The sequence below is a fragment of the Rhinolophus hipposideros genome (genome assembly GCF_964194185.1).
Source record: "Rhinolophus hipposideros genome assembly, chromosome: 5".
NCBI lineage: Eukaryota > Metazoa > Chordata > Mammalia > Chiroptera > Rhinolophidae > Rhinolophus > Rhinolophus hipposideros.
This window is the reverse complement of record NC_138051.1, coordinates 72670862-72692671: the sequence shown is the minus strand read 5'-3', so window position 1 is coordinate 72692671 and position 21810 is coordinate 72670862. Positions and strand designations below refer to the sequence as shown.

Genomic DNA, 21810 nt, shown 5'->3' with positions numbered 1-21810 from the left:
CACTAGGCATTTCTTTCCAAATCCAAGTGGCAAGGGCAAAAGCAAATTCTTTCTCACTAAATTCTTACATTCTAAACTAATGCCAAATTAAGAGACTGATGCTAAATTAAGATAGTATCTGGCTGCTTTAAAACAGAAGGCTCAAAATTATTTTGTCCATCCAATGCAGTAGTGATCTGACATGAATTTTTTTTAGACTACTAAGATTACTAAGATTAAATTTATAATTTAGTTACAGATTGCATGATGAATATTATTCTACATTCTAGAAAAAAGTAACAAGTTATCTCAAAACACTATAGCTCCTTATTATAATCCACTAATTATGTATAATTCTCCACAGTTTTTATATCATTAAAGTTCGTATGTGCACATTTTCCCCTCAAAGACTGCATTAAATAGATATATAGTCCTATTGTACAAAAAATACACCTTACAAATAATACAATAATGGAATTATTTAACTTATTTATTCAGATGGGTGAAATCTTTCAAAGAAATTATAAACTTTCCTCCCATATCCATAAGAAAAATAGAACTCTTCATGTAAATAAATGTTATGCAATATTCATTAACCAGAAATATTTACATTCACCAGATTAATTATATTCTTGACTAAATTGTTATAGGGCAAAAAGGACAACTGTCAATCTTCAATGGAATAAAAATCATGGAAAAAGAATATAGACAATCGTTTTGAGTGAGGAAAAGAGATTAAGAAAAAAAATTGAGAGCGCTGGTTCTGGAAACTCATTTCTGAATTCCTTACATTATAAAACTTCCAATATTCAGTCATTTTCAGTGTTCTGTGTTTTGTGACTGGCCTTTTTTAAATGAATGGAAAATCATTAAGGAACCAATACTTTCGGGTTCAACACTTTTTTGGTTTTTATTCCTCATATTCTTAATAAATTACTTCTAAACGTTGTGGTAGTGTAGATTACACGTGATATGAAAGACTGATCTCCTGTTAAAATAAATTTTACTGAATACATTATGCATCATTAAAGAAAACACCTGCCAGCACTCAATTTTCTTATCTCTGTTGCACCGGGCTTAACTAGTCTTGATTTCTTTTTTTTTTTTAAATAAAAGATGACCTGTCTGGGAGGGTATGTTCATATAGAAGATAGCACACATAATTTCCAGTAAATATACAACTGCAAAAAATTAATTAATTCATGAACTAGAAAGTGACATTATAGTAAAGCACATGCTGATAAAGAATGGGATTGACTCACGAGCAAGAACATTAAAATTGGAACCTATAAAACTCTTCAAAAGTTTTGTGCTGTATACAGCTTTCTAATATAAAACATTAGAAATATATTCAATATATTCCAATATAGTTATTACAAATAATTATTTTATATTTATAATTATACTTAGAAATAATTATTATAAATTATTCAAAATAAGCTTAAAATTGATGTGAACAAATTCAATCTCACTTTCCCAAGCAACTATTACTCATCTCCGCTGCTCAGTATCTACTGCCACACTGGCAAGGTATCATCAGTCATTAGCTCTACTCCTTGAAAATCAATCATTAATCATAACACTATCCCTTCTTCGAAAATCTCGTCTATGTCTAAAAAGTTTTCTATAACTTCACTTCTGCTTAAACTATTCCATGTGTTTCACTATATGTAACACAAATTGTTAGAGAAGAAATTGTTCAACCTAAATCAGTTGTCAGTTATAACTCTTGAAAAAAGTCACACCAACCATAAAGGTTTAAATTATACTTAGTACTAAAAACCAAATACTCACAAAGACGGATCTTGTACGAGGTCTTTGAGATTTATTCCACTGCGATCTTCTGCAAGATTCCTGAAGCAACTATCACTCACTAAACAGGAAAGTGGAAAAGAAAAAGAAAATTAATTGTTGTGTACATATTTAAATTACTGCTGACCAAAAGAGATTCTGAAATTAATTTTGGCTCTCTGGATAGTTTTTCCCAACATTAATATTGATCAATTTCTGGGCCTGACAGATTTAACAACAAATATTAATATTCAATAACAAGCCAATAATCTAAGCACATGGACTTTATATAAATACAATATATTTGTAAGATTAAACATGTGGATCTAAACTTTGTTCTTACTTTCACAGACTAATTTACCAGCATATAGTGGCCAGTCAAAACAACTAAAAAAAGAAAAAGATAAATTATCCCCCAAAATCATATTTCTAAAGATATTAGAGAACAATGGAAGCAAAATAGATAAACTAAGAAAAAAGTTGGTATCTCTTCTTAGGTAAGCTGAGACTCTTGATTGTTTTCATTTCTGGGAGGATCTGCCATTTAGACACAAGCTAAGAATAAGAAAAAGAGGGACACTACCAAGCAAAAGAGAAACAAGCATAGCTCTCGATGGTTCAAGGGCAGTTATGATAGACTGGAATCTTACGGAAGCCCCAAAACAGTTTCCCCTTGGGATATTTGCTGAGGGTTGGGGGGGGGAGATTGGGCTAGAGGATAAATGTTTTCTGTAGTGTTGTGTTCATCGAGTCAAAGTCAGACTACAACAGGCAGCGCCTACCACTTTCTGTGTAGCATTTAAACAGGTCTCCCCTCAAGACATTTACTCTCAACCAAAAGTATCCCACCTTGAGGGGTGGGGGGGGATGAGTAAAAGGAGGCAAAACCCAAAAGGTAGAGTAAAATCTCCCACTTCACAGTTCATAAGTACAAAGTCACACCAGAGAGAAATACCGGCAACACAACAGGTCTTGCTCTTAAGACATTTCAAACTAGAGGTAGACTAGGTATATCTAAAGCTGTGACTCAAATCATGATTGAATTGAGGTTATTAGCACTTCATCATTTCTTTCTAATATAGGAGAGAAAATAACATTTACAGCAACCTGTGATCTTATAATAAACAGTATTTGGTATACAATAACAATTACAAAGCATGGCAAGGGACACGAAATGTGACCAATAACCAAAAGAAAAATACATCTTTAACTAGACCCATAGATGACACAGATTTAGAAGACGAAGACTTTAAGAAAACTATTTAACATAAATTAAAGATGTAGAAAAACGTTTACAGTAGATAAAAACAAACAAATTTCAACAGAATTTAAATCTATGATAAAGAATCAAATAGTCATTTTAGAACTGAAAAATATAATATTTGAAATTGAGAACTCAGTGGGTGAGTTATATAGCTGACTCAACAGAGCAAAACACAGGATTAGTAAACTTGAAGACATCAGCAGAAAATACCAACTAATGCAAGGAGAGAAAAAAAATAAATGAAAAGAACTGAGCTTAATAGATGTGGGAACCAGTGGTTACCAGAGGGTATGGGGGAGAGAGGTGGTAGATAAGGGTAAAGGGATCAAATATATGGTGATGACTCTGGGTGGTGACCACACAACGTGATATATAAATGATGTATTACAGAATCGTACACCTGAAATCTATGTAACTTTACTACCAATTGTGACCCCAATAAACTTTAATTAAAAAAAAATATGTTGGAATAAAACAGCCCAATGTAACTGCAACTGAGAAGAGGAGAGAGAGAATGGGAAAGAAGCAATATTTTCAGAAAAAAACAACAACAAACAGCTAAGTATATTCCAAAACTGACACATTAACACACTGACTCAGGAAGTACAGCCAATTCACCAAAGGAAAAAGTGAAATAAAATCACTTCCAGCAGTGAAATGGCTGAAAATCAAAGATAACAAGAAAATCTTAAATATATGTATATAAACATATATACATATCTTAGCCATTTATTATCTACATAAGAAATAGGAGACTATAACACTTGCCTTGTTTCTTTCAAAGATCCATTACCTAATTTTTATTTGGATTTGATACTAACTTTTCTTACAGAGTCCCTCAAAATTATAAGCTTTAAGCCCCCCCACATCGGGATATGCCTTTGATAATACACACAAACAATGATGAATTAAAAACATCTGAAGTGAGGGATATAAATGATAAACATCTAAGTATTACTTTGTCTTGTGCACCTGAAACTAATAAATAAATAAACATCTGAAGTTGAAAAAAGTTTAGATTCTTTTTATGAATTCCAAAAAGATATCCCCACTTTTTTTTGCAATGAGTGGATTGATTTTGATTAACATATAATTTTTATTCCATATTTAACAGACATTGATCTCAGCCTATGGATTTGAGACAAATTTTCTGCTTTTCATAATTTTCACACAAATGCTTTTTATTAAAGCATTTTCTGAGTAGGGACAAAGGAAAAAGTAAAGAAAATGTTGGCACACTTTAAGAAAAGTTGGTTCCCAGCTGAGCTCAACTATAATTGAAAGTATAATATATTGTATCATAAAATTTGTTCTCATAAAGTTTCTTGCCCAATTTGGCAAATAAGAGAGCTTAATTTTAAACTTCAAGAGCCTGAAAGTTTTGAAGACTTAATTAAAATGGAATAAACCTTTGCTCCTTGAAAGGCTTGCTCATCAGCTATCTGAGAAGTGAGTTTTGCTTTATAAAGAAGGCATTTTTCCAAAATTCATGTCCCATCCAAATTTTAAGTTCAAAACTGAGTGAGAAATCTAAAGGAATAGTTTCTTAACAAAAATTCTGAAACTTTGGCTGTGTAATAACATACGTTACTTTAGTTAAGTTTTTTTCACCAATGCAACAAATTTTGTTTTTGAATTATAGGTAAGATATGGTACATTTTAATTAGCTACTGAACATTTTTTATATGTAAATCACACCAATAAAACCAGTTTTGGACATTTTTTGTTATTGTTCTTTTTTACTCCTGCATATCACTATTTAAAGGAATTACTATGCTCTCTGTTCCACTGAATACAAATTCTTCAACAGGTGATTACCAAAGTCAGATAAAATAAGAAATTACAATAGAAACATGAAAATTATAAACTTGCACATCAATGCGGTTTATACTGATAAAATAATCAACTTGGAGGAGAATGAAGGAAAATTAATGAGAAATTTTGTAAAATGGACTTTTTAGTAGAGTTCCAATCTATCTAATCATATGCATTTTTCCCTGTAAATATTCATCTTTCAGATTTATAATCCAGATAATAATTGACATTATGTGCTAAGCATTTCATATTCATTATCTTCCTTAATTTTTACAATTATCTCTATTATTTGTAAACCCATTTTACAGATTAGGAAACTGAAGCAAGGGGAGATTTTGTATGACTAACAAATTAAATTATATAACTAACAAATAGCATTACTGGGAAAATGCAGACCCTATAACTTCGGAGTCTGCTCTCTTAACCACTATGCCATAACGACCATAGTTCTCATTGAGTTCTCATATATTCTGGATTCTCATGAGAATATGTGGGAAACTTTCCATAACTTTCAAACAAATAAAAGTTAGACAATTAAAATTAATTATGAGATAATAAATGTCGATCAAAGTATCAAAAAATCAACAGCTTTTAAAAACTGAGTGGAATATTAAGGATCGTTAATGGTTAACGATCTTAAATGGTTAGTACTTCGTATCTCAGGGTTTCATGGCGGTATCTCAGATCAATGACGTTCCTTTCAGCTAAAGAGCTCTATTTTTGTTTTATATATTAGATTGCTTCAAAAATTATATCTGAAGAAATTTTTCCAAAGAAATTTTTACAGAAGCTGAAGCATACACATATATACATACATACACACCTCAAAATGGTATTAGTTCTACTCTCCATTATTTTATAGATTTGCCTATGGTCAGGAAGAGTCAGAATTCAAACTCAGTATATATTTAGAAATATTTGTAAAATGGATCCTTAGTAGGGTTCTTCACTAATCATAAGTACCTTTTCTATATATATTAATCTTTCTGGTCCATAATCAGGTAATCATTGACATTCGTTATGTGCTAAGCACTCCACGTTCATTTTCTAACTTGTAACAAGTATAATATAGTATTATGTATAATCAATATTATCTTTTATAAAAATCTTTATAACGTATTTTCTAAGTCCTATTATTATAGATTGTTCCAGCTCATTATTAGGAACTACGTTATAAGAGACATAGCCATCCTTTCCTTACTTCTAGGATGACATTTATATTCTACCTTGCTCTGGTCAAAAAGGATGTGTCTGTAACAAGAGAATTTCTATCCTCAAAAATTCATGTTTAAAATACAGCATCACAGGAATTTAGTAGTCATAAAATTGATTGTACTGTCTCATGTTTAAGAACATGAAAAAGCACCATTTGAAAATTGCTAAGAAAACAGTGAAAAGAGTTTTAATTCAAAACTCATTCATTCTGCAGTTTCCAAATATCCAGTGAAATAAAAATCTAAAGGAATGGCCCTATGAAAATAATTGATAATTAAAATTAAATTAACTTTATACTATAGAGAGATTCCAATTAATTCACTCAAAGTTTCACTGAACAAATTAGATGACAGTTTACAAAGAAAAGGATACTGATATGTGTTTCAAAAGACAAACATTTGAATATTAAAAAGTTAAGAGCTGGTTCTTGGGAACATTACATATATTTCCAAAAAGTCCCTCTCTACAATCACAGGGTGAAAGTTAAATGTTTAGTGAAAAATGTCAGCATGCTGTAATTTTAAAATATTGCAAAAAAAATTTCAGCACTTGATTTGTTTTATTCTATTCTGAAAATATATCACGTAGCTTAAATAATACCAGATACAAGAAAAAGTAAACTGACTCCATAATTCTTGGCTTCATTTTTCAAGATAAATCTTTTCTGTTATTTAGGTGAAATTCACATTACAAAATTAAGCATTTGAAGTGCACAATTCAGTGACATTTAGTACAGTCAGTGTTGTGCAACCATCACCTCTATCTATTTCAAAAACATTTTCATCATCCCCCGAGAAATCCTGTACCCATTAAGCAGCAAGTCCCCGTTCTTCCCTCCCCACCAAACAACCCTTGGAAACCACCAATCTGCTTTCTGTACGAATTTTACTGTTCTGGATATGTGTATGCCATACAAATAGAAGCATATAATATGTGACTTTTTGTGTCTGGATTCTTTCATTTAGCATAATATTGTCAAGGTTCATTCATGTTGTAACACATATCATCAGTACTTCATTCCTCTTTATGGCTGAATAGTAACATTTGAATGTATGTATGTGCAGTTTATCCATTGATCCTTTGATGGCCATTTAGGCTGTTTTTACCTTTTGGCTATTGTGAGTAATGTTGAATGAGGATGAGTGTATTTGAGTTCCTGTGTTCAATTATTTGGAGTATATACCCAGAAAAGGAATTTCTGGATTATATGGTAATTCCATGTTTAACTTTTTGAGGAATTGCCAAAGCAGTTGCAATATTTTACATTCCATCAGCAATGCACAGGGGTTGCATTTGCCCACATCTACTGATTTTACTGTCTGTCTTTTTAAATTTAGTCATAATAGTGGGGTGTAAAAGTATTGTCTAATTGTGGGTTTAATTACATTTCCTTCATGACAAATGACGTTGAGCATCCTGGCTTCCTGGCCATTTGTGTATCTTCTTCGGCAAAATGTCTACTCAAGTCCTTTGCACACTTTTAAACTGAGCTGTTTCCTTTTCTGTTGTTGAGTTTTAAGACATCTTTATATACTCTGGATACTAGAACCTTATCAGACTTATGATTTGTAAATATTTTCTCCCATTCTGTGGGTTATCTTTATGTTCCCTCTTGATAGTGTCCTTTAATGTGCAAAAGTTTTTCATTTTGGTGAAGTTCTAGTTATCGATTTTATCTTTGATGTCATATTTAAGAAGCCACTGCCAAATCCAAGGTCATAAGGAATTTCCCCTATGTTTTCTTGTAGCAATTTTATAATTTTAACTCTTATATTTAGGTCTTTTATCCATTTTGAGTTAACGTTTGTACATGGTGTGAGGGTGAGTCTAACTTAATTCTTTTAGATGTGGCTATCTAGTTGTTCTAGCATCATTTGTTGAAGAAGCTATTCTTTTCCCCATTGAATGAATGGTCTTGGCACTCTTTTGAAAAATCAACTAACCATAGATACATGGGCTATTTCTGACTCAACTATATTTCATTGGTCTACATGTCTATCCTTATGCGAATAGCTCACTGTTTGAATTACTGTAGCTTTGTAGGATGTTTTATATTGGAAACTGTGAATTCCCCAACTTTGTTATTGTTTTTCAAGATATTTTTTGGCTACTCAGCATTCTTTGCAACTCCATATGAGTTTTAGCATTCTTATCCATTTTTTACACCAAATTTCAGTTCCCATTTTAAGTAGGTTAACTTTAAGATAACATTTTTCTGTTACTTCACATATTACTTTATTTTTTTCCTGCCTAAGTCCTACTATTTTCTACCTGTTGGGAGAAAAATTCCCTGAATTCTTCTAAAAAGGATGTTGAAAAAAAAGTACAAAGAATTATTACTGATCAACTGAATGAGGTACATGAACAATAAAAGGTAAACTGTCATGATGAAAATTTAGTAGTTTTCTTAATGTATTCAACCTAAAATTATAAGCCAAAACAATGCTTACATTCAAAATTTACACTGATAGACATTTCACAACTACCAATGTTGTTTTAATTTTAAGTAATGTCTAGCTTTTATGTACTTTGTGTGCTGTCAAAAGATAACTTATTCTCCTTCTGACAAAAGTTAAAACAAGAAGCAAAATCTCCTTTCCTGATAAATCTGCAACAGATAATTTTCTGAGTTTAAGCTACAGTTCCAGCAGCAATTTTGGATCTGATGGAAGTGCAAAGAAAATTTTCATATTTTAAAATTCATTTAACTCTGCAATTTAAGAGCTTCCACCTTATCTTCAATTGGAAGTGATTATTCTGCAATGTAATGACATGCTAAAAGGCAAGAAAACCTAATAGAATTCTAAAAACACATTCCAAATAATTAATGTGCTCAATTAAAATCATATCTTCATGGGCTGATACCAGTATTTTTCCAATAACTATCTGCGTGAAAAGACATTTGCAAAGATAATTGATTTTCATGACAGGAAATAGTAACTATAAACTCCAATTACCCCTAATTCCATTCTTTAAATTGGTAAACATGTATTACAAATATTGTACTCAAATATTACTATTACATTTAGAGTTTATAAATTTAAAAAATTGTGGAAAATTGGGGTGGGGGGTAGTTGTTGTAGTATATATCTATTTTTGGCCTCTTGGCCTGCAAAACATAGACTATATTTACTTTCTGGCTCTTTATGGAAAAAGTTTACTGAACACAGTAAACTTTAAAAGGCATGGTAATCTTACTGTGTTCCTGTAAACAGTTCACTGGTTTATAGGAACACAGTAAGATTACCATGTCCTATAGAGAGCTAGTTGATGTAATTCCTGGTATGTGCATTAGTATGACATATGCTCATGACTTTTCACAGAAGGTGCTAATTGATCTATGCTCTTCTCTATTCCTTAATATCTCTGTCCAAAGCCCATATCAAAACTCAAGTTATTGGGAAAACTCCCAAATATCTCCATCCATTCCCATTCAGGTTATCCTTCAAATCCTAAGCAACGAGGGATCAGTGAAGACTGAGTGGGGAACCCAGACCCATGCCCACCCTGCAGTACCATGTAGGCCTCACTTCAAGTATCAAGGAGGCCAAATGGAGAACTTAACTTCTATCCCAACCTGGCAGTAAAGAGGCAGCGCCTGCCTTCCTTTACCTACTTGAGCATTACACTTAATGATGAAACGTTAAAAATTTTCCCTTCCAAATTGGGAATGAGACACAAATATCCACTGTTACCACTTCTACTCAAAAACGAACTGTTGGTGTCAGGCAGTAAAATAAGGCAAGAAAAAGCAAAGAATGCACAAATAAACTACTAGAATTAATAAGTAGTTTAGCATGGTTGAAGGACATGAAGTCAATATAAAAAATTAACTGCAACAAGCAATTAGAAATGAAGACTTTTATATGATGCCACTTACAAAGGCATCAAAAGATACCACATAACCAGTAATATGTCTAATGAAAGGTAGGCAAAATGTCCACATCAAAAATTACACACTTTTATTCAGAATAATTAAAATACCTATGTAAATGGACGGATATATGAAATTCATGGATTGAAAAGCTCACTATTTAAAGATGTACCTTCATTCATTTACATCTCAACTGAGGATAATAAACAGAAATTTAATAATATACAGTAGGTTTTAAAGTGGGATTCAGGTGGCAGTACTATTTTGTATAGTGGTTAAGAGTACAGGAGTCAATTAAGCCTTGGTTTGAAATCGTGTTCTACTACTTCCTAGTCATTTGATCTGGGACAAATTACTTAATCTCAAAGAAACTTGATTTCTAAACTTAACTGTTTATTGGGAGACCCAACTAATTAATTACAAAAATTTCATTTACTACTATGTTATTTTTATTGTCCAAGGTCTCAAAACTTTTAAGTGGAAGAATTGAGCTTTGAATCTAGGTAGGTAATCTGGCTCCAAAGTTTGTGCATTTAACAATAAGGCTCAATAGTACTTCCTAGAAATATTAGTTTATCAATACAAAGGTGAATTATATGCTGTCAACAAAAAGTTTCCAGTTTAGAAATGAAGGAAAGATAAAACATGAACTAATAACTACACCAAGTAAATATCAATTGAGCACTACAATGGTTAAAATTAAGGACCGGAAACACCAAATATTAATAAGTACACAAAACAACTGGAACTTTTATGCATTGCTGATGGGAACTAAAAATGAGAAAACGACTTTGGAAAAAGGTTGGGCAGTATCATATAAAGTTAAAGACACTATTTGACCCAGTAATGCTACTTATAAATACCGTATTTGCCGGCGTATAAGACGATTTTTTGGCCCCGAAAAATATGCCTCCAAGTGGGGGGGTCGTCTTATACGCCAGGTACACTTCAGATAGACTGCCCATAGTGCTTGCCCCGTGCCATAGTGGCCTCCCGATGCCCGCCCACTTCATTCCACATACCGTTCAGGCATCAGCAGCGCTGCTGGGTGTATGCTCAGCTGTTATGCGATTTTGCTGTTATGCGATTTTACCACACTCGCAAAATCGCACACAGCCGAGCATACACGCAGTATGATAGCACAAAATCGCGAATCGCGATACCATACTGGGTGTATGGTCGGCTGTGTGCGATTTTGCGAGTGTGGTAAATTCGGGTTACCGTATATTTCTTTACATATGCATTGAAGATTCGCGATTTTGCGCTATCATGGTGCCTGTTAGAATGTTGAAGAGCTCGCACTTGCGCACTAGTGAGGTCCCAGGGAGATGCTGATGCAAGGGTGGACCAGACTGCTATAGTGACAGGGCGGGCAAACAGGGAGCAGCGACCAATCAAATCAGGCTTTGTATACAGCCAACAGCCAACCACAATACTGCACCATTGTACAGTAAGTACAGCATAGAAAATGTTGACCAGTCAAACCCCTATCATCCCTATCATGGCACCAGCCAAAAGAAAGAAGTATGATGCAAATTTTAAACTGAAAGTTATTTGGTGTGTGGAAGGTGTGCGGAAGAGGGGGTAGTCTTATACGGCGAGTATATAACAAACTCTGTATTTTGAGTGGAAATGTTAGGGGGTCGTCTTATACGCCCAGTCGTCTTATTATACGCCGGCAAATACGGTATTTACCCAAGATCAATGAAAATGTATGTACATCTTCATTACTCAAAGAATTCATCTTTGTGAATTCACCTGCTCGCTAAAATTCATTTGTAACCTAATAAGCAATATTCACAGTGCTTTCACAATAATTTGTGGACATGAGCAGAAAGGAGAAAGATTTGAGTTGCCTAACATGCACATTCTCACCTGAAGTTGAACACTCTGCCTTGTTTAAATTTCATACTGTAAATGAGTGTTGTTTCTGTGGTGTCCTTAGTGCCATGTTTTCATGTTACTGTGCTTTTTGTCGGTGACATCACTGTTCAAAGCATAGAGCCAAAGTGCTATCTAGTATTTCTAAGAGCAAAAAGCCTATGATGTGGTTTAAGGAGAAAATACGAGTGTTGGTTAAGCTTCATTCAGTCATGAGTTATAGTGCTGTTGGACATGAATTCAGTGTTAATGAATCAACAGTATGCATTAAATAAGGTATCTTTAAATGAAAACATACATAAAAGCTCATGTATTGATCAGATGACAAAAATATTGTGACCAGAGGCATATAGGAACCTAATCCTGTATTTAACCTAGAATAAATGGTTGAGTATTAACTAATTCAATGTTCATAGTGACTTTATAGAACATAACTACTGCAAATAATGAGAATCAACTGTATCCACAAAAAGACATACACAAATATCCATAGCAGTTGTACTCACAATAGCCAAAAATTGAGAATATCCCAAATGTCCATTAACTGAATGGATAAATAAACTGTGGAACAGTCATACAAAAAACAATACTCAGTCAACAATAAAATGGAATAACAAACAATTACAAGGGATAAATATCAGAAACATTATGCTGAGAGAAAGAAGCTTTATACAAAGAGTATAATTCCATTTACATGGAAAGAATAACAAATACAAGGTGAAAAAAATTAAACAATGCTTGACTCAGGGCGGGAGGACCAACTAGAAAGGGGCATGAGAAATTTTCTGGAGATATGGAAACATTCTATATTATGAAAGGGGAAAGAGTTTCATGTGTCACTTAATTGTCAACATTGTGCCGATAACATTTGAGAATTTTAATATATGTAAATTTTATCTCAAATAATTGCGTGGAAGGTGGAAAATTGGGGGAGATACAAAAGAAACAAGAATGTCAATGATTACTGCTATATCTGGGTGGTGGGCACATTGGGGTTTATCATACTATTTACTTTGTATATTTCTTAAATTTTCAAAAATGAAAAGCTAAAAAAAATAATAAGAGGAGCAGCAAGTATGTAAAGGAACCACAGGAGAGGAAAAGTTAGAAAAAGTTAAAGTGATACTGTGGTTTAAAGGCCTTCATGGAAAAGTCATTAGAACGGGGTACATTTGGTAGATTTTCGATATGCAAAGGCAAGGAAAGGCCAATTCATAAAAAGAAAACAAAACAGTGTAAAAAATCATAAAAGTATTATTGATATTGGGCTATTTAGTGAACAGTTTGGCTGAAGTATAAGGTCATGAAAAAAGAATAATGGGAGATAAACCTGAAAAAGTAGATGGAAGGTGAAGTCACCAAAAACAAAACAAAACAAAACAAAACAAAAAAAACCCTGACATGTTAGGTAGCCCAAAGAAAACCACTGGGTAATAGGGAATCATTAGGCACATTCAGGCTTGGGAATGCAGAATCAGAGCTAAACTTCAGAAACTTTAACAGTAATGTAAAGAATAGTATGGAAGCACTACAATGTCCTTCTAAGATAATAATGCTCTAACAGGGAACTGCTTGGGAGATCAGAGAGCCAAGGACACAGGTATTTGGGTTGGTAATTGAGGGCTAAGATTTTCAAAAGAATAAATATCGAGCTATATGGGTTTGAAGATGTTTAAGCACTGAGATTTTTCTCCTTAGCACAATATAATACTGTGTTACTAACCTACTGAAAACAGAATATGTTGAAATCTCATGCCAACTTCCTCAAGATTTACAACTGGAAGTGTTCATTTACACCTAGAAGTGTCAATCCAATTAATGTTGAAATTTCAGTTTTGTATGTTGTTTTAAAAATAACCTTGTTATGGAACTACTATAAAAGCATAAAGCAAGGATTCCACATTCGTCACAAAATATTCCAAATAGCAGTGAATACGTTTCTATGCTTTGTTGCTTTACAGAAATGCTGTTAAAACAAAAAGAATTTATATTGGTGTTAAGGGGATCTTATCCAATACATTTCTTTATTATAGCTCCACGACCACCACCACTAATTCATTTATGTTAAAAGACTGCAATGTTCCTCTTCCAGTTAAGGGTGCTACTGCTTTATTTCCTGATGTTACAAGCGCAGAAAAAAATTATAGAGACAGTAATTAAAAAATGGTCAGAGAATGACAATATGAATCCTGAACACTGAAAACCAAAAAGGCTGACCCTTCACTAACCATTTCCCCATTCTAACAAGGCTAGAACTATTATGTAAAAAATGAGCACATTCTGAATTAGTTGATCTCTTCCATCCTCAAAAGCACACTTAATGCAATTTTATTGATTTTTCAAGGTTTAGTTTAGATACCATCACCTACATGAAGACCTGAAATACTTTCCTCTGAATTTCTATTATATTTTTATTGGTATTACCCTTATGCTACTTAACAAAAATTACTTTGAATTCAGTTATTTTTAGTAATATACCTTATTAACTCTTTTAGACACATAGGACCCCTAAGGGCAGATACCATGCCTTAATATTGTTTTAGTAATGTCCTACCCTATTTCCCCGAAAATAAGACCTAGCTGGACAATCAACTCTAATGCGTCTTTTGGAGCAAAAATTAATATAAGACCAGGTATTATATTATGTTATGTTATATTATATTATATTATATTATACTATACTATATTATATTATGTTACATTACATTACATTACATTACATTACATTACATTACATTACATTATAAAGACCCGGTCTTATATTATAGTAAAATAAGACCAGGTCTTATATTAATTTTTGCTCCAAAAGATGCATTAGAGCTGATTGTCCGACTAGGTCTTATTTTCGGGGAAACACAGTAAGTCCATCACTCACAGACTGTGTAACACTGAGCAAGCTACTTAACCTCTTTTTTGCAGATTACATCATCTACAATAACAGTATCCACCTCACAGGATTGCTGGAATAAATGAATGAATGCATACATAATGAAATACATATAAGTATAGTCGCTCCTTATTATTCACAGACTCAGTATTTGCAAATTCACCTATTCACTAACAGTTATTTGTAACCCCAACATCAATACTCAGAGCACTTTTGCAAACATGTCAGAGAAGTAAAACTTAAGTACCGATTCACATGATTTCAGCTGAGGCTGAACAAGGTAATGCTCTGCCTACGTCAGCTCCTCTACTGTAAACAAGTATTCTTTTTCACAGTCTACTTATAGTGCCATGTTTTTAGCATTTTTGTGCTTTTTGTTTATTTTGCTATTTAGAATGGCCCCCCAGCGTAGTGCTGATGTGCTGTTTAGTATCCAGAGTTCAAGAAGGTAATATGCTTTAAGGAGAAAGTGTGTGTTAGATAAGCTTTGTTCAGGCATGAGTTATAGTGCTGCTGGACATGAATTTAATGTTAATAAACCAACTATATGCTAAATAAGGTGTCATTAAATAGAAACACACATAAAATATGGTTCTATACAATCACTCACCAAAATGTTCTGACCAGAGGCTCTCAAGAACCTTCCCTTGTTAATGCCACTAGAAGCAATGGTTCAGTACCTACTAATTCAGTACATGTGGCATCTTTATAGTACAATACTACTACAAGTAATGAAAATCAACTGTATTTAGAATATGGCCAAATACACAGTAAGAGCTCAGTAACTTTTAATTATCATTACTACTTTGTTATTTAACACATAGTAGATACCCAAACCTCTGTTGAATTATTGCCTAAATAAAATAAAAATAAGAACTAAACAGAAAAAGAAAAAAATTTCCAAATTATTTTTACAAAATGGGGATGATGATGACTTCAAAACTTGATGAAAACTGCACAAAAAAGAAAACTATCAATCAAACTTACGGATAACAATGTAAAAATTTTAGATACTATCCAAAAAAAAGAATCCAAACACTAAAAAAAAAAAAAAAGAAAAGAAAAACAAATGAAAAAGTGGGGTATACTCCAGAAAATTCAAGGGTATTTTAAACTAAAAAAAATCCATTATTAAATTCATCATATCAACAGAGCCAAGAGGAAAAATTATATATTCATCTTCATAACTGCTAAAAACTCAAGTGACAAAATTCAACACCGTTCATGTTTGTTTGGTTTTTTTTTTTTTAAGTTTAAAATAGAAATTAAGAGACATTTTTGTGCTGGGAAAATTGGAAAGCCATGTACAGAAGAATGAAACTAGACTGCAATCTGTCACTGTGTACCAAAATTAACTCAAAATGGATCAAAAACCTGAACATAAGACCTGAAACAATAAACTGCATAGAAGAAAACATAGGCACTAAACTTACGGATCTTGGGTTCAAAGAGGATTTTATGAATTTGACTTCAAAGGCAAGGGAAGTAAAAGCTAAAATAAATGAATGGGACTGTATCAAACTAAAAAGCTTCTGCACAGCAAAAGAAACCATCAACAAAACAAAAAGCCAACCAAATGAGAGAATATATTTGCAAACGATGCTTCTGATAAGGGGCTAATACTCAAAATATATAAAGAATTCGTACAACTCAACAACAAAAAACAAACACTCCAATTAAAAAATGGGTAAAGTACTTAACAGACACCTCCCCCAAGAAGACATAGAAATGGTCAACAGATAGATGAAAAAATGCTCAACTTCACTAGCTATTTAAGGAAATGCAAATCAAAACCACAATGAGATATCACCTCACATCTGTTAGAATGGCTATCATCAACAAGACAAATAATAACAAGTGTTGGAGAGGCTGTGGAAAAAAAGGAACCCTCATACACTGTTGGTGAGAATGTAAATTGGTACAACCACTATAGAAGGCAGTGTGGAGGGTCCTCAAAAAAGTAAGAATAGAAATTAACACATGACCCAAAAATATCTGAAAACATATCTACCCAAAAATATCTGAAAACATTTATCGGTAAAGATATATGTGCACTGGCCCAGTGGCTCAGGTGGTTGGAGCGTCTGTCCTAACGCCGCTGAAGGCCGCCAGTTTGATTCCCACATGGGCCAGTGAGCTGCGCCCTCTACAGCTAAGAATGTGAACAACAGCTCTCCCTGGAGCTGGGCTGCTGTGAGCAGCCGGAGGTGTGAGCTGCCATGTACTACTGTGCTGCCGTAGGCTGCTGTGTACTGCCACGGGCTACTGTGTGACGCCACGAGTGGCTGGCAGCCAGCATGAGTGGCTGGCAGTGAGCTGCTGTGTGCTGCCATAGGCTACTACCATGTGCTGCCATGGGTGGCCAGTGGCCAGCAAGAGTGGCCGGCAGCCAATGAGACCTGCTGTGAGCGGCCGACCGACAAGTGGCGACCAACTGCCTCAACCCCGGGGAGCACAAGGCTCAGCATGGGCCAGGGAGCTGTGTTCTACAACTAGACTGAGAAACGGCGGCTTGAACTGGAGGGGCGGGGAGGTGGAAGAAAGGGGAAGAAGAAAAAAAAAGGATATATGGGCTCAGATGTTCATTGTAGCTTTATTTACGGTGGCCAAGACATGGAAACAACCAAAGTGCCCTTCCGTAGATGATTGGATAAAGAAGACGTGGTATATATACACTTCAAATATTACTCTGCCATAAGAAAAGATGAAATACTGCCATTTGCGACATGAATGGATCTTGAGATCATTATGCTCAGCGAAATAAGTCAGACAGAAAAAGTAGAGAACCATACGACTTCACTCATACTATGTGGGATGTATAACTGAAAGCAAAAAAGGAACAAGACAATGAAACAAAAACTCATAGACACAGGCAACAGTTTAGTGGTTACCAAAGGGTAAGGGGCGGGCAAAGAGGATAGTAGAAGAGAGTAAAGGGGATCAAATATATGCTGATGAAAGGAGAACTGACTCTGGGTGGTAGGCACACTATATGATACATAGATGACGTATTATAGAAATGCAGACTTGAAACCTATATAATTTTACTATCCATTGTCACCCCAATAAATTTAATTTTAAAAAAGAGACATTTTCATAACCTGGACAACATATATGTATATATACGTGTGTGTGCACATGCACCTCAATAACCAGCATCTTACTTAATGGGAAATAGTAAACACTTTCTCAAAAAATAAAGAACAAGATAAGGATATTCATTATCACCTCTATTATTTATCATTTTTTGGTTGTATTAAACAACACAATTAGAGAAAACATTAGAGGCCCCCAAAAATGGGTAAAAGAAGACAACCTTTATTTAAAGCAACCTGTTTGTATACATACGACACCAAAAGCATGATCCATGAAAGAAAAATTAATAAGCTGGACGTCATTGAAATTAAAAACTTCTGTTCCGCAAAAGACATTGTGATGACAAGCCACAGACTGGGATATAGTATTTGTAAAAGACATATCTTATAAAATAATTGTTATCTAAAATATATAAAGAACTCTTAAAACTCAAAATTAAGAAAAGTCCAATTAAAAGATGGGCAAAAGACCTTAAGGGACACTTCACCAAAGAAGATATACAGGAGAAAAATGAACATGTGAAAAGATGCTCAACATCACATGTCATTGGGGAACTGCAAATTAAAATGATAAAAAGACACCACTAAACACCTATTAGAATGGCCAAAATCTAAACTAGTGATGGTACCAAAACCTGGCAAGGATGTGGAGCAACAGGAACTCTCTTCCTTACTGTGGGAATACAAACTGCTACAGCCACTTTGGATGGAAGTTTGGCAATTTCTTACAGAACTAAACACACTCATTATTTCTTCAAATAAGTTTCCTGCCCCCTTCTTTCTCTCTTCTCCTTCTGAGACACCCATAAAGTGAATGACATTCTGCTTGATATTGCCCCAGAGGACCCTTAAGCTAGCTCCACCTGTAAAAATTCTTTTTCTATGTCCTGCCCTGTTTGAGTGAGTTCCACTACTCTGTCTTCTAGATCCCTGATTCTTTCTTATGCTTCCTCTAGCCTGCTGTTGAACACCTCTGGTGTATTTTTCAGGGGTTATTATATTCAGTTCTGTGACTTCTGCTTGGAGTACTTGATTATATTTTCTGTCTCTTTGTTGAAGTTTTTCACTGTGTTCACCCATCCTTCTCCCAGTGAACATTTTTGTGACCATTACTTTGAATTCTTTATCAGCTAAATTATTTATCTTTTGTTTCATGAGCTTTTTTTTCCCGAGGATTTATCTTGTCCTTTTATTTAGAACATATTCCTTTGTTTCCTTGTTTTGCTTGACTTTCTGTGTTTGTTTCTATGTATTAGGGGGGAAAGCTACCTCTTCCAGTCTTGAAGGAGTGGCCTTGCATAGGAGATGAACCATTTTGTTTACCCTTGCCTTACCTCTTGATTGCCTCTCAAATCTTTGTGATCATCTAAGTAGCCAGATTTATTCTTGACAGGTCCTAGTTGTTAAGGGTGTGTCAAGACCTATTCATGTTCCAAAGGGAAGGATCTCAGTTAGCACCTAGTTTCAGGCAATTGGAAGCCAGATCCTCATGCAGAAGCTTTTAAAGGCATCCTACTGAATGGGGGAAGATATTTGCCAATGATTCATCTGATCAGGGGTTAATATCCAAAATTTATAAAAATCTCACACAACTCAACACTCAAAAAAATTTTTTTTAAATGGGCAAAGGACATACAAATGGCCAATAGACATATGAAAAGATGTTCAACATCACTAGTCATCAGAGAAATGCAAATAAAAGCACAATGAAATGCCACAATGATGCCACCTCACTCCTGTCAGAATGTCTATGATCAATAAATCAACAAATAACAAGTGCTGGTGAGAATGTGGAAAACTTGTGCTCTATTGGTGGGATTGCAAATTGGTGCAGACACTGTGGAAAACAGTATTGAGGTTCCTCTAAAAACAGAACTTCCTTATGACCCAGTAATTCCACTCCTGGGTATTTATTCAAAGAAATCCAAAACACTAATTCGAAAAAAAAAAATATGCACCCCTATGTTTACTGTAGTACTATTCACAATAGCCAACACATGGAAACAACCAAAACACCCATCAACAGACGAGGGGATAAAAAATTGTGGTACATTTATAGATGGGAGTATTACTCTGCCATTAAAAAAAAAGAATGAAATTTTACATCTTGCAACAACACAGATGAACCTAGAGGATTTTATGCTAAGTGAAACAAGTCAGAGTGAGAAAGACAAATACCATACGATCTCACTTATATGTGGAATCTAAAGAACAGAATAAACAAAGAAAACAGAAATAGACTCAGAGATACAGAGAAAAAAACCTGGTGATTGCTAGATGAGAGGGGGATTGGAGGATGGGGGAGAAGGTGAAGGGATTGGAAAGTACAAATTGGTAGTCATGAAATAGTCACAGGGATATGAAATACAGTATGAGGGATATAATCAATAATGTTGTAAAGATTACGTAGGGCTCCAGATGGGTACTGGAGTTGTTCGGGGGATCACTTCATCGTGTAGATACCTGATCACTGCACTGTATTCCTGAAGCTGATGTAGAATAAGACTGAATGTCAACTATAATTACATATGTATATGTAGTCACAGGATGTAAAGTACATACAGCATAGGAAATACAGTCAATGGTATTGTAACAGCGATATGCAATGTCAGAGGCATACTAAACTTTGGGGGAGGGGTGGTTATCATTTTGTGAGGGGTGTAAATGTCTAATCATGTTGTTTTATACACCTGAAACTAATATAAGACAATGAAATTTTTTTTAAAAAGTATGCAAATACAGTTCTGTGGGACCACAATCATAAATTCTGTTGGCCTCCAGACCAGGCAATTGGAGGTGTCCCATGGGTGACAGTAGCAAAATTGGAGCTCCAGACAATTGTATAAGCTCCTTTCTGGGAGGTACCAGTGAGCTGTAGCTAGGCCAACAGAGAGCATAAAGATAGCACCCTCCAGCCTACTTTCCCTAATAGCACCTTTCATGGCCTACAGACTTGTGGCAAATCTGAAGCCTGCCCACAGGCTGAAGCTCCAGGACAAGTAAATAGGCCTTTTTCACAAAAAGAATGGGGGTATGTCTCAGTCTGGTCTCTGTGCAGTGCCCTGCGGGTGGTAGCCTGCCAAAAACTGTCTCTCTGATTGTTACACCCCTGTGGGATCCAATAACGCAAGTCCCCCTGCCACCAGAGGCTGACAACAAAGTAGATCCCTTAAGTGGACTGAGTACATCTGCCAAGGAGTGGGAGAACACATGGACTGCAAAAATGGTGCCTGCCAGTACCTCCGCCCGCGAAGAGAGTCCCAACAGGCCCCTGCCCCTCCACCAGATGCTTTAAGATTAGCAAATGCATCTCCTTCAGACGTACTCTGTGCACTTTCCAAACTGCTGCTTTTCCCCTAGACCCTGGGGTGAGTGACTCTGCACAAGCCCTTTAAGAGCAGTATTTCAGTTCCCTACAGCTCTTTGGATCTCCCAGACGGAAATTTTAGAGCTGGAAAGGACTTTACAAAATTTATAATCCATCTAAAAACACATATATCCTCCTCCTTTAAAGATGAGGACAATAAAACAGAGAATTTAAGCGCCTTAGACAAGGTCACTACAGCTAGTAGTAGAGAAACAGAAAATCTAACTTACCCTACCTACAGGTTCCATGCATTTTGCACTTTGTAAGAGAAGCAATTACAACAGTGCTTCTTTAATTATTTATGTACAATTATGGGGCACACTCATGTAAATCTATATAGGGAGTCTGAAATCCCAATTGTTCCTTCTTCAAGTAACCCATGCTATTAAATTGTGACAAGATTTGCCAATCAAGGTCTAAATGATCTCTGTACCTCTATACTAGGAGAAAAATGAATAACACATGCAAATCATCCTTCTGAAATTAAGAAATCCTACTCACCGTTTTGATCAATCTCTTTCTTTCTAAGGTTATTTTAGAGAGAGACTTGTCCATTTGATTAGCAAATAAAACATAAGAAAAAAACTAAAGGGATTTTGCCTGAGGAGAAGTCTAATGAGATCTCACTACGGACAGAATTAT

The 21810-nt window shown here is 34.6% G+C and overlaps 1 protein-coding gene across 26 annotated transcripts in view; it reads right to left on the bottom strand.

Moving 5' to 3' along the window:
- The window catches only part of GPHN (gephyrin), a 455320-nt gene that overhangs the window by 372766 nt on the left and 60744 nt on the right, over positions 1-21810 (bottom strand). For all 26 annotated transcript variants that reach the window (XM_081049702.1, XM_081049721.1, XM_081049725.1 and 23 more), the window contains one exon: positions 1774-1852. In XM_081049702.1, the coding sequence (XP_080905828.1) occupies positions 1774-1852 (79 nt within the window). Of the gene's footprint in view, positions 1-1773; positions 1853-21810 lie in introns of those variants that run through there.